The sequence below is a fragment of the Staurois parvus genome, unplaced genomic scaffold (assembly GCF_062004578.1).
Source record: "Staurois parvus isolate SC_StPar_1 unplaced genomic scaffold, SC_StPar_1.0 ptg001880l, whole genome shotgun sequence".
NCBI lineage: Eukaryota > Metazoa > Chordata > Amphibia > Anura > Ranidae > Staurois > Staurois parvus.
Window position 1 is genome coordinate 1 of NW_028319676.1, and position 10,573 is coordinate 10,573.

The 10,573-nt window shown below is 45.6% G+C and overlaps 1 protein-coding gene across 1 annotated transcript; it reads left to right on the forward strand.

Moving 5' to 3' along the window:
* The first annotated feature begins 575 nt into the window (after positions 1–575).
* Positions 576–9,179, forward strand: LOC149433895 (IST1 homolog). The gene is made up of 5 exons (XM_089664309.1): positions 576–686; positions 3,090–3,266; positions 4,474–4,587; positions 6,872–6,917; positions 8,460–9,179. Exons 1-5 carry the CDS (start codon positions 579–581, stop codon positions 8,645–8,647), a joined length of 633 nt encoding a protein of 210 aa, XP_089520435.1. The 5' UTR covers positions 576–578; the 3' UTR covers positions 8,648–9,179.
* Positions 9,180–10,573: the final 1,394 nt, after the last annotated feature.

Below are 10,573 nucleotides of genomic sequence, written 5' to 3' on the forward strand. Positions count from 1 at the left end.
CTCCCCCCCTCTCTCCTTTCCTCCCCCTCCTCTCTCCTTTCCTCCCCCCCCCCCCCCTTCTTTCCTCTCCTCCCCTCCCCCCCCCCTCTCCTTTCCTCTCCTCCCCTCCCCCCCCCCTCTCCTTTCCTCTCCTCCCCTCCCCCCCCCCCTCTCCTTTCCTCCCCCCCCCCTCTCCTTTCCTCCCCCCCCTCTCCTTTCCTCCCCCCCCCCTCTCCTTTCCTTTCCTCCCCTCCCCCCCCCTCTCTCCTTTCCCCCTTCCCCTCTCCCTCTCTCCTTTCCCCCCTCTCCTTTCCCCCCTCTCCCTCTCTCTTTCCCTTAGAATGTTCCAGACACTACTACTGGGGATGGGGCTTCCTTGTCCAGCAAATGATATTCCTTCCTCCTTTCTGCAGGTTGCTGATCAGCTATGCGCCAAGTACAGTAAAGAGTACGGCAAACTGTGCAGGACAAACCAGATTGGAACTGTCAACGGACCGGGTAAGGCGAGAAGCTTTTATCCATATATTGTCTCATCTCACCATAAAGACAGATCTCTGTTGATTGGAAAATAAATGTGACCTGTTATTTCCCCTTAGCTGATGCACAAGCTGAGTGTGGAGGCCCCACCTAAAATCTTGGTGGAGAGATACCTGATTGAGATCGCTAAGAACTACAACGTTCCGTATGAGCCGGATTCCGTCGTAATGGTAGGTCAAGATCCTGCTACTGGTAATCTGATCTTTCACTCCAGCTAAATGCTCCGACTTGGTTTTATTCCTCAATAAGGAGATTTACCCTCTCATCCTTTTGAAGTTATTATCTGCCCCCCCCCACCGCCTCCTCACAGGCTGTGATTGACCGCAACAAAAAAAGAGTGGGCACCAACCTAGTCATTATCCTAAGGATCTTTATTATAAAATCAGTAGAGTTTCTACACACAGGCAAGAAAGTGAAAAGCAAACTTGGAGCCACACATCCGTGACCAGATACAACAGACTTGCAGACCTAGGGGGGCTTCACCGGGGTCCCTGGAAAAGTTTTGTGTTTCGAAGGATGTCCTTCTTCCTCAGAGCTTCAGAGAGGAGGCTCTGAGGAAGGATATCCTTCGACATCCCTGAAGGCTGACACTTTTCATAGTATGTCCTTCTTCCTCAGAGGAGGCTCTGCAGAAGGACATTCTTCGACATCCCTGAATTCTGACTCGTTTCAAAGGATGTCCTTCCTTAGGAGTCTGAGGAAGGACGTCCTTCGCCATCCCCGAAGACTGACGCGTTTCAAGGGATGTCCTTCCTCAGAGAGGAGGCTCTGGGGAAGGACATCCTTTGAAACGTGTCAGCCTTCATGGACAAAGGTGAGGCCCCCCTAGGTCTGGAAGACTGTTGTATCTGGCCACGGATGTGTGGCTCCAAGTTTGCTTTTCACTTTTATGCTTGTGTGTAGAAACTCTACTGATTTTATAATAAAGAGCCTTAGGATAATGCGCTAGATTGGTGCTCCCTCTTAATCTTTTTTTGTTGTTGTAGCTAGTACGGGGTGTCCCCAGTCCTAGAGGGCAGCAAGGCCATGTGTGGCGACCCGCTTATGCGCAGAAAATTTTTCTCTGTATTGTGATTGACAGCAGCAGGAACCAATGACTCCAGCTTCTGCCTCCATGTCCAGTGCGGAGTGGGAGAGAGCTTCTGCTTTTGGGCACAGCGCTGGATCGAGATTGGGCTCAAGTAAGTATAAGGCGGGCGGCCTCATTGCTAAACACTGAAGGTTTTATACCTTAAAGTGGGAGTCAACTCGCCTCTTTGATTTTTACCTATAAAAAAGGCTTACCTAATATTATAGTAAATATCTCCTAAATACGCAGTTTAATAGAGATTTACTTTGACAACAGCCGGTGATGTCACCAGCGCATGCGCACTGGGCTCTAAATGGACTGTGCCGTCCCTTCAGAGCTCCGTGCCGCAGCCGTAACTCCCGCGCATATGCGCGGAGGTAATGTCATCGTGGCTTGGCCATTTATATGGCTGAAGCCTGCAGACCCGGAAGGAAGATCTGTTGAAGATGGAAGTGCCCACAGCAGAGACAGCATGCTGCTAGGGGGCTTTGTTCTCAGGTAAGCATGCAATGCATACTAGTGCACTATAACTTGAACAGCCCAGGGTTCTTTTTTTTTTTTTTTTTTTGGTTTTTTTTTTTTTTTTGGAGAGGGAGGGCTAATTTCTGCTTTAAAGTGAAAGTTATATATACGTGTGTGTGTGTATGTATGTGTGTGTGTGTGTATATATATGTGTGTATATATATGTGTATGTGTGTGTATGTGTGTATATGTGTGTGTGTGTGTGTATGTGTGTGTATATATGTGTGTGTATATATATGTGTGTGTGTATGTGTGTGTGTGTATATATCTGTGTGTGTGTGTGTGTATATATATATATATATATATATATATATATATATGTGTGTGTGTGTGTGTATATATGTGTGTGTGTGTATATATATGTGTGTGTGTGTGTGTGTATATATATATATATATATATATATATATATATATATTTGTACATTCACCTCAGTCCCTAACCCTCCTCAAGGGGTGTACAATCTAACGTCCATAACTCACATACATACATACACATACTAGGGCCAATTTAGACAGGAGCCAATTCACCTACCAGCATGTCTTTGGAGTGTGGGAGGAAGCCAGAGTACCCGGAGAAAACCCACGCAGGCACAGGGAGAACATGCTAACTCCAGGCAGGTAGTGCTGTGGTTGGGATTCGAACCAACGACCCGAGTACTGCCAGGCGGAAGTGCTAACAAGCCATGTGGAAGTTACACTTGATGGCTGAGACAGATCAATAAGTACTTTATAAAACATGTTTGTTTTTTAATCTTGATAATTTACACAGCATAATTTATTTTATTTTTTATTTTTTTTCAATAATTTTTTTAGCTGTAGTAGTCTTTAAACATAAAATACATCCACCATCCATTGATGGTTATTCATACTTTTCTCTGTCTAGGCATATTATTTTTCATTCCATATATAACTAGTCAGTTTGTGTCATGTGACTTTGAGCATTATTATTTTTTTTTTTTTCTTCTTTTATTTGCGCTTCAAGGCCGAGGTTCCCACTGGTATAGAGGCAGACCTTATAGATGTCGGATTCGCAGATGACAAAAAGCGAGGAGGAGGCGGTGGTGGTGGTGGAGGATTTGTCATGCCGTTGCCAACAGTGGGTGCGATGCAGATGCCCACTCCCACGATTCCTTTCCCCTATCCTGCACCTGCTGGTCCGGTATGTGTGCGTTTTTTTTTTTGTTTGTTTTTTTAATTGGGGGGGGGAAAGGGTATGCTAGATAAAAGATTGCTGTGGGTGCAATTATTATGAGCAGCCTAAATCGATGACAAGACTATGGGGTTGACCTACTAAAGGCAAATAGACTGTGTACTCTGCAAGTGCAGTTGCTCCAGAGTTCAGTAAAGCTTCACTTCACAAAGAATGCCCAATGACATGCAAGGAAAATTGGAAAAAAAACAGCATTTTTGCTTGCACACGATTGGATGATGGAAGTCAGCAGAGTTTTTCCTCATTTACTAAGATCTGGAGCAACTGCTCTTGCAGAGTACACAGTCAATTTGCCTTTAGATCAGCCCCAATGACATTGACATTGCAATAAAAGGATGAACGTAGTTAGTGTCAGTGTCTTCTAATCAATACTCCTGTAGTGTGGTACGCCTTTGCTGTATCCGCTCTCCCCGGGCCCCGCCTTTGCTGTATCCGCTCTCCCCGGGCCCCGCCTTTGCTGTATCCGCTCTCCCCGGGCCCCGCCTTTGCTGTATCCGCTCTCCCCGGGCCCCGCCTTTGCTGTATCCGCTCTCCCCGGGCCCCGCCTTTGCTGTATCCGCTCTCCCCGGGCCCCGCCTTTGCTGTATCCGCTCTCCCTGGGCCCCGCCTTTGCTGTATCCGCTCTCCCCGGGCCCCGCCTTTGCTGTATCCGCTCTCCCCGGGCTCCGCCTTTGCTGTATCCGCTCTCCCCGGGCTCCGCCTTTGCTGTATCCGCTCTCCCCGGGCTCCGCCTTTGCTGTATCCGCTCTTCCCGGGCCCCGCCTTTGCTGTATCCGCTCTCCCCGGATTTTTCCTTGGGGGATTTCTTGTTACTTGAGGGGGGTGTATTGTTGCTGGCTGTAGGGGATGTCTTTTACTGCCTTTCTTGTTTATTAACAAATGACTTGGCTCTACAAAATAATACTTGGTTCTGTATTCCCTAGAAGGGGGCAACACTGGGAGGTGGCTAGGGGGTCGAAGCATGGTCGGTGCTCGTAGGTGGGTAGGGGGTGGAGACAAGAGGTGACTCGGAAAGGAGGAGTACTTGCTCCTGTTCCCTGAGAAAAAAGCCCTGATTATTACATTGGCCGTTTAGTTTTCAGATCTTTATTTATATTCTAGGATATGCTTTAAATCGTCAGACATTTCATGTACTTCTCTGATCATATTGTCACAGGAGACTTTCAATGGAGCGGCTGTGGGAATTTACCAGCATTTTGGCAACCAGAACCCTCCAGCAATGGGACTTGGGCCACCACCGATCCCAGCCATGCCTCCTACATATGAGGCTGTAAGTAGTGCGGGATGGCACCTTCTCTTTTGCATACAAATGCATTCTGTTTTTTTTGTCAAATGATTTCTATTTCTTTTCATGTGTTGTGTATTTTAAACATCTCTTCCACACTGTATGGCCAGTCAGGTGACACCCTTCCTTTTTCAGTGTTTACAGCTTCCTGTGTCACCTGTGTGCTCATGGAATGATGAATAGTTGTGTGAAGGGACTCCTAGACCCAAACATACACACTTTAGGGGGATATCTATAAAGTTGTGAATGTGACTTTCTCCAAACGATTGCTAGTAGTGAATCAATCTCTGTAATTTAAAACGCATGCATCTAGAACAGGAGTCTCCAAACTGCGGCCTGGGGGCCAGATGTGGCCCTTTGCTTGCCTTTATCCAGCCCCTGGGGCACTATTCCTTCTACTGATACAAGACACCATTCCTTCCACTGACACCAACAATGGGGTACTATTCCTTCCACTGACACCAACAATGGGGTACTATTCCTTCCACTGACTCCAGCAATGGGGTACTATTCCTCCCACTGACTCCAGCAATGGGGCACTATTCCTCCCACTGATACAAGACACCATTCCTTCCCCTGACACCAACAATGGGGTACTGTTCCTCCCACTGATACAAGACACCATTCCTTCCACTGACACCAACAATGGGGCACTATTCCTCCCACTGATACAAGACACCATTCCTTCCACTGACACCAACAATGGGGCACTATTCCTCCCACTGATGCAAGACACCATTCCTTCCACTGACACCAACAATGGGGTACTGTTCCTTCCACTGACACCAACAATGGGGTACTGTTCCTTCCACTGACACCAACAATGGGGTACTGTTCCTTCCACTGACACCAACAATGGGGTACTGTTCCTTCCACTGACACCAACAATGGGGTACTGTTCCTTCCACTGACACCAACAATGGGGTACTGTTCCTTCCACTGACACCAACAATGGGGTACTGTTCCTTCCACTGATACAAGACACCATTCCTTCCACTGACACCAACAATGGGGTACTGTTCCTTCCACTGACACCAACAATGGGGTACTGTTCCTTCCACTGACACCAACAATGGGGTACTGTTCCTTCCACTGATACAAGACACCATTCCTTCCACTGACACCAACAATGGGGCACTATTCCTTCCACTGACACCAACAATGGGGCACTATTCCTTCCACTGACACCAACAATGGGGCACTATTCCTCCCACTGATGCAAGACACCATTCCTTCCACTGACTCCAGCAATGGGGCACTATTCCTCCCACTCACAGCACAGATGGGGAATTAATTCTCCAACTAACACCAATTATGGGGCACTATTCCTCCCACTGACATCAATAATGCATTTTTTTTTTTTTACTTGCATTGATCACCATGCCTATGACACTGTTAATCCCACAGATACTGGGGAATGTTCTACTCCCACTGGCTACAGTCCAGCCCCCTAAAGTTCAAAGGGCAGAAAACTGGCCCTTTTTGTTGCGAATGTTTGAAGGCCCCCCTGCTCTAGAATGTAACACAAAAGACAGAAATGGATCAGCTCAACGTCTAAAAGTCCAAGACAAGTTTGAGATTACCTGACACAGGAAAATCTATCTGCTGCCTTTTACTCCATTCAGAGCTTTATCGTACTCTGAATAAGCTCCTAATGGAGTGAAACGCGTAACAGGAGCAGTGATCTAGGTATACCTTGAAGTGGCGCTCGAAGTTGAGACAAGGATCTCACCCCCGCTGGTTTAGTGAAGGGACCAGGCACCTATGCACCCTTCAGGGGTGTAGAAGCATTATCGGAGAAAGGATGAAGTACCACTTACCGAACCAGTGCATGAATACGGGGATGAGTGTGGCCTCAGCCAGTGCTGCTCCAGCCAGGCCCTGACATGTTTCGCCCCACACACGGGCTGGTCACCTCCTGCATTGGGTAATGTTAGAAAACTCGCCTTGGACCTTTAGAAGTTGAATGAATCCATTTCTGTTTTTTGTGCTATAATCTTCAGCGAGTCACAGACTGGCTGGAGCCTGCACCCTTCGGTAGGTGGAGTGGGGGTGAGAGGCTTGGAGTGGAGTAATTGTGAAATCAGCATTTTAATTCTTTTTCTGACTGGAGCTTGACGTTTGCTCCACCCTCCACCTCCCACAATGCAGTTATCAAGTCTTTTAAGTCCGGTAGAAGGTTTTTTCAAACTGAAATTCCTGTGTTTTGTGTTTTTGTATTTTTTTTTGTGTTTTTGTTACATAGTAACCTATCCGTTTCCTCTAACAGATTGGTAATGAAGGACCACATGCTAATGCTCCTCCAGCACATGATGGTAAGGCGATCCGGAAATGCATAGCAAATACTGTTAGTCAGTACTGTATGACTGTTCATAGAATGTGACCAGACCTAACATGAGCCACTACCTGATATGACATGTCTGAAATTTCTTTAGGAAAATACAAAAATTCCCAAACACTCCAGCTAGGTAGAACAAAAAATTAAATTAGTTGGAAACTTCAGTTGAAGACAGAAGTGCAATTCCTTACTCAGAACTCCGTTAGATAATCTCTCTCGAGTCTCCGCTATCCGGACTCCCTCTTATCATTGGCTGAGCAAATGAGAAGAGAGGGGGAGGGGCCCAGCTGCAGCTCCGTGTGTAAAGGGACACGTGGTGCAGCGGGGTGCCCCCATAGCAATCAAAGAAAAAACTGATAAGAAAAAACTGATCACCTGCCCAGGTCTATAACTGGCTTTTTAAACAGTGAACATGGGGGGCTGTCACTACGTGAGAAAATTTCCAAAAAAGTAGAACTATCCAGTTCAACTTGCCAGCCTACCCCAATCTAATATCGGCTTTTATTGGCAAGGAACAAGGATATGTATATCTTATCAACAAAGGGGGATAAGAAAAGCCAGTTCAAACTGTCAGCCAGTTAGCCAACTATCAAAAACCAAATTAACCTGTCTGGAAACATGCGTTTAAAAACAGGGGTTTAGTTAGCACACATTTGCAAATGCATACGTAAGCCACAGAGCCGCGTCACGGCACCCTGAGTATCTGTGGTCCTAACTCTACAAGTCTAAAGAGTCCTCACAGTGGAGGCACATGCTTGCTGTGGGGGCACCTGACAGGAGGGAGGAGCCAGGAGAGCCTGCGAGAAGAGGAGGATCCAGGCTGCTTTGTGCAAAACCATTACACACATCAGGTAAGTATAGACATATTTTTTTTTCTATAAAAAAAAAAACTTTTAGAATCAGAAATGCTGTTTTTTTTTTTTTTGTTTTGTTTTTGTTTTTTTTTTTTTTTTAATCCAATTTTCCTTGCACGTGAGTATTCTTTGCAAAGTGAAGATTAACCTCCTCTGGAGCAACTGCACTTTGCAGAGTGCACAGTCTACTTACCTTTAGTAAATCAACCCCAATATGTTTAAATTTTTTTAATACAAATTAAATTCAGTAAACACAAATGAGACTGAACAAGACCTTCAACACGGCACTTAAAAATTGTGCAAATGAATCGGTACCTGTAAGTGCGGTCAGGAATTGAGTTCAGGGGAAGCAGGGAGGCAACCAGCAGTTTACAGAGAAGGGAGCAGCCAAAATGGACTATGCCAACCTGGAACCCCATATTTATATCCATCTCATTGAATGAATTGAGAGCAGGTTTTCCTTGACGGTAGCCTCCTGGTATGTCCCAGGAAGCACGGAGTTTACAGTTAGGGACCACACTTGGTAGAGATGACTTGACAAAGAGATGTGTCCTCTTCACATGTATTTGCAACAATGTACTGTGCTGTGAACCGCCATACCTATGTGCACCCTTCCTGAGCTAGATATGATTCTAGCTGCCATTTTTTTTCCTTTGTTTCCCTAGGTCCAGGAATAAACGCTCCTGTTGCCAAGCCAAGGACAAAAATGCCAGATAACTTTGTCTTGCCCGAGTTACCCTCCGTTCCGGACACCCTCCCTGCCGCCTCAGCCGGAGTGGGCACTTCCAGTTCAGATGATATTGATTTTGATGACCTCTCACGTAGGTTTGAGGAGCTAAAGAAGAAAACCTAAGCAACGAGGACAGCCTTTTATTTTGGGCAACCTCTCAACTCATGACCTGACTCTCTCTTTTTTTGTTTTTTTCTGAGAAGAAATTTCAGATCTCAAACTTTTACTGTAAATCTTGCACTGAGCAGCTCCTCCAAAAACCCCCGGCCACACCCAGAAAAAGTGGACTCCCCTCTACTTTTGTAGGTTCTTCATGACCCATGCGCTAACGATGGGGTAGCTTTTGGATATTGTAGGGAAGGGTGTAAGGTTTTTGTCATTTAATTGTCAACGGGGATAGGGGGGTTCTGTCTTTAAGTCTAAACCAAGAACCTGTTTCTTTAAAGCTGATGCCTTTTTCTTTTGTTAACCAAGAACTCTGGAACTCAAATGCGAAAATATCATCCGATAAAATATAAGACTTCCCTTTTTGCTAGCACATTAACGGGCTCCTCTTAATACATGATTTTCTAATCTTTGTATATATTATTTACGAACTTATGTTAGGCTTGTTTAAGTGTGCTGTTCTTTAAAATAAAGCCATGGCCTTCTTAAATTTTGTGTGCATTTTTACTGGGACAAGCGATGGTCGAAGGGAAGGTGGTAGGCTTTACAGAGGCCGATGGTGTTGTCCTACCCTGGTGGTAATCCCACCTTCACACATTGAGCCAAGAAACTCGGTCATAATGGCAAGATTGGTGGTGCTAGACATCTGCTACTTACATGGTCATTTTGCTAAACCTGTTACACCTTCTTGTGTCTCTGTGTGGCCATTTTGGTAGAGGAGCAAAGCTTTTTGCTTTTTCATATCATCCCCAGTTCCCATTTCTGGTATTCTGATGACTGGTGGGGGCATCTCGGGATTGACAAATCCTCTGGTAAGTTAAACCGCTCCAATATACAGTGGCTATTGAAAAGGATCACCCCTTTAAAAATAATGACATTTTGTTGCTTTACAGCCTGAAATGAAGACACACTGCTTTTGTTTTTATCCTGGTGTATTTACTGAACTCATTAATGCAACTTATAACATGCAAGTGAAAGACATAACACCAACATGTCAGGAAAAAGGATTCCCCCCTCCTAAAAATGACTTGTAAACTCAATCAGGTGTAGCTAGTCACCTTCCCAATGGTGCACAAAGCTATTTGACTTTCAGTTGTGACCAGCTGTGGTCGTTTTGATTAGCTCAGCTTGAAAAGGGCTTTCCTGGAGCATGTCGGTCACTGGTAGTGCTATTGAAGCAAATAATCAAGGATGGGTGGCAAGGCACTGTCAAAAGATCTCCTGGATAAAGTTGTGGACAGGCACAAGTCAGGAGATACAAGAATATTTCAAAGGCTTTATCAATAGCTAGAAGCAGAGTGAAGTCTAATATTACAAAGTGGAAAGTATTTGGTACAGCACAGACCCTCCCTGGATCAGGATGTTGCTTCAAACTGGATGAAAGAGCCAGGAGGAAACTGGCCAGAGAGGCTACCAAGATGCAGACAGAAACTCTGAAGCCGTGTCAGAAATTGATGACCAACAGTGGTAATTGTGTGCATGTGACACCAATATCACAAATCCTCCACAAATGCAGCTTGTATGGGCGGGGTGCAAGAAAAAAAAAAGCCGCTCCTCAAGAAAGGCCACATGCAGTCTCCACCGAGCTTTGCCAAAATGCACCTTTCAAGATTCTGAGACTGCATGCAAAAAGGTGATCTGGTCAGATGAGACTAAAATTGAATGATGTCGCAAACAATATGTCTGACGGAAATCCATTCCAGCTCACTGAAATAAATAGGTGGTTTTTTTATTTCCCTCTATATTCCTACACTAAAGCATGGAGGTGGTAATATCCTGTTATGGGGGAGGGGATGGTAATATCCTGTTATGGGGGAAGGGGTGGTAGTAGCCTGTTATGGGGTTTTCTCTGCAGCAGGGACTGGAGCACTTGTCAGGATAGAA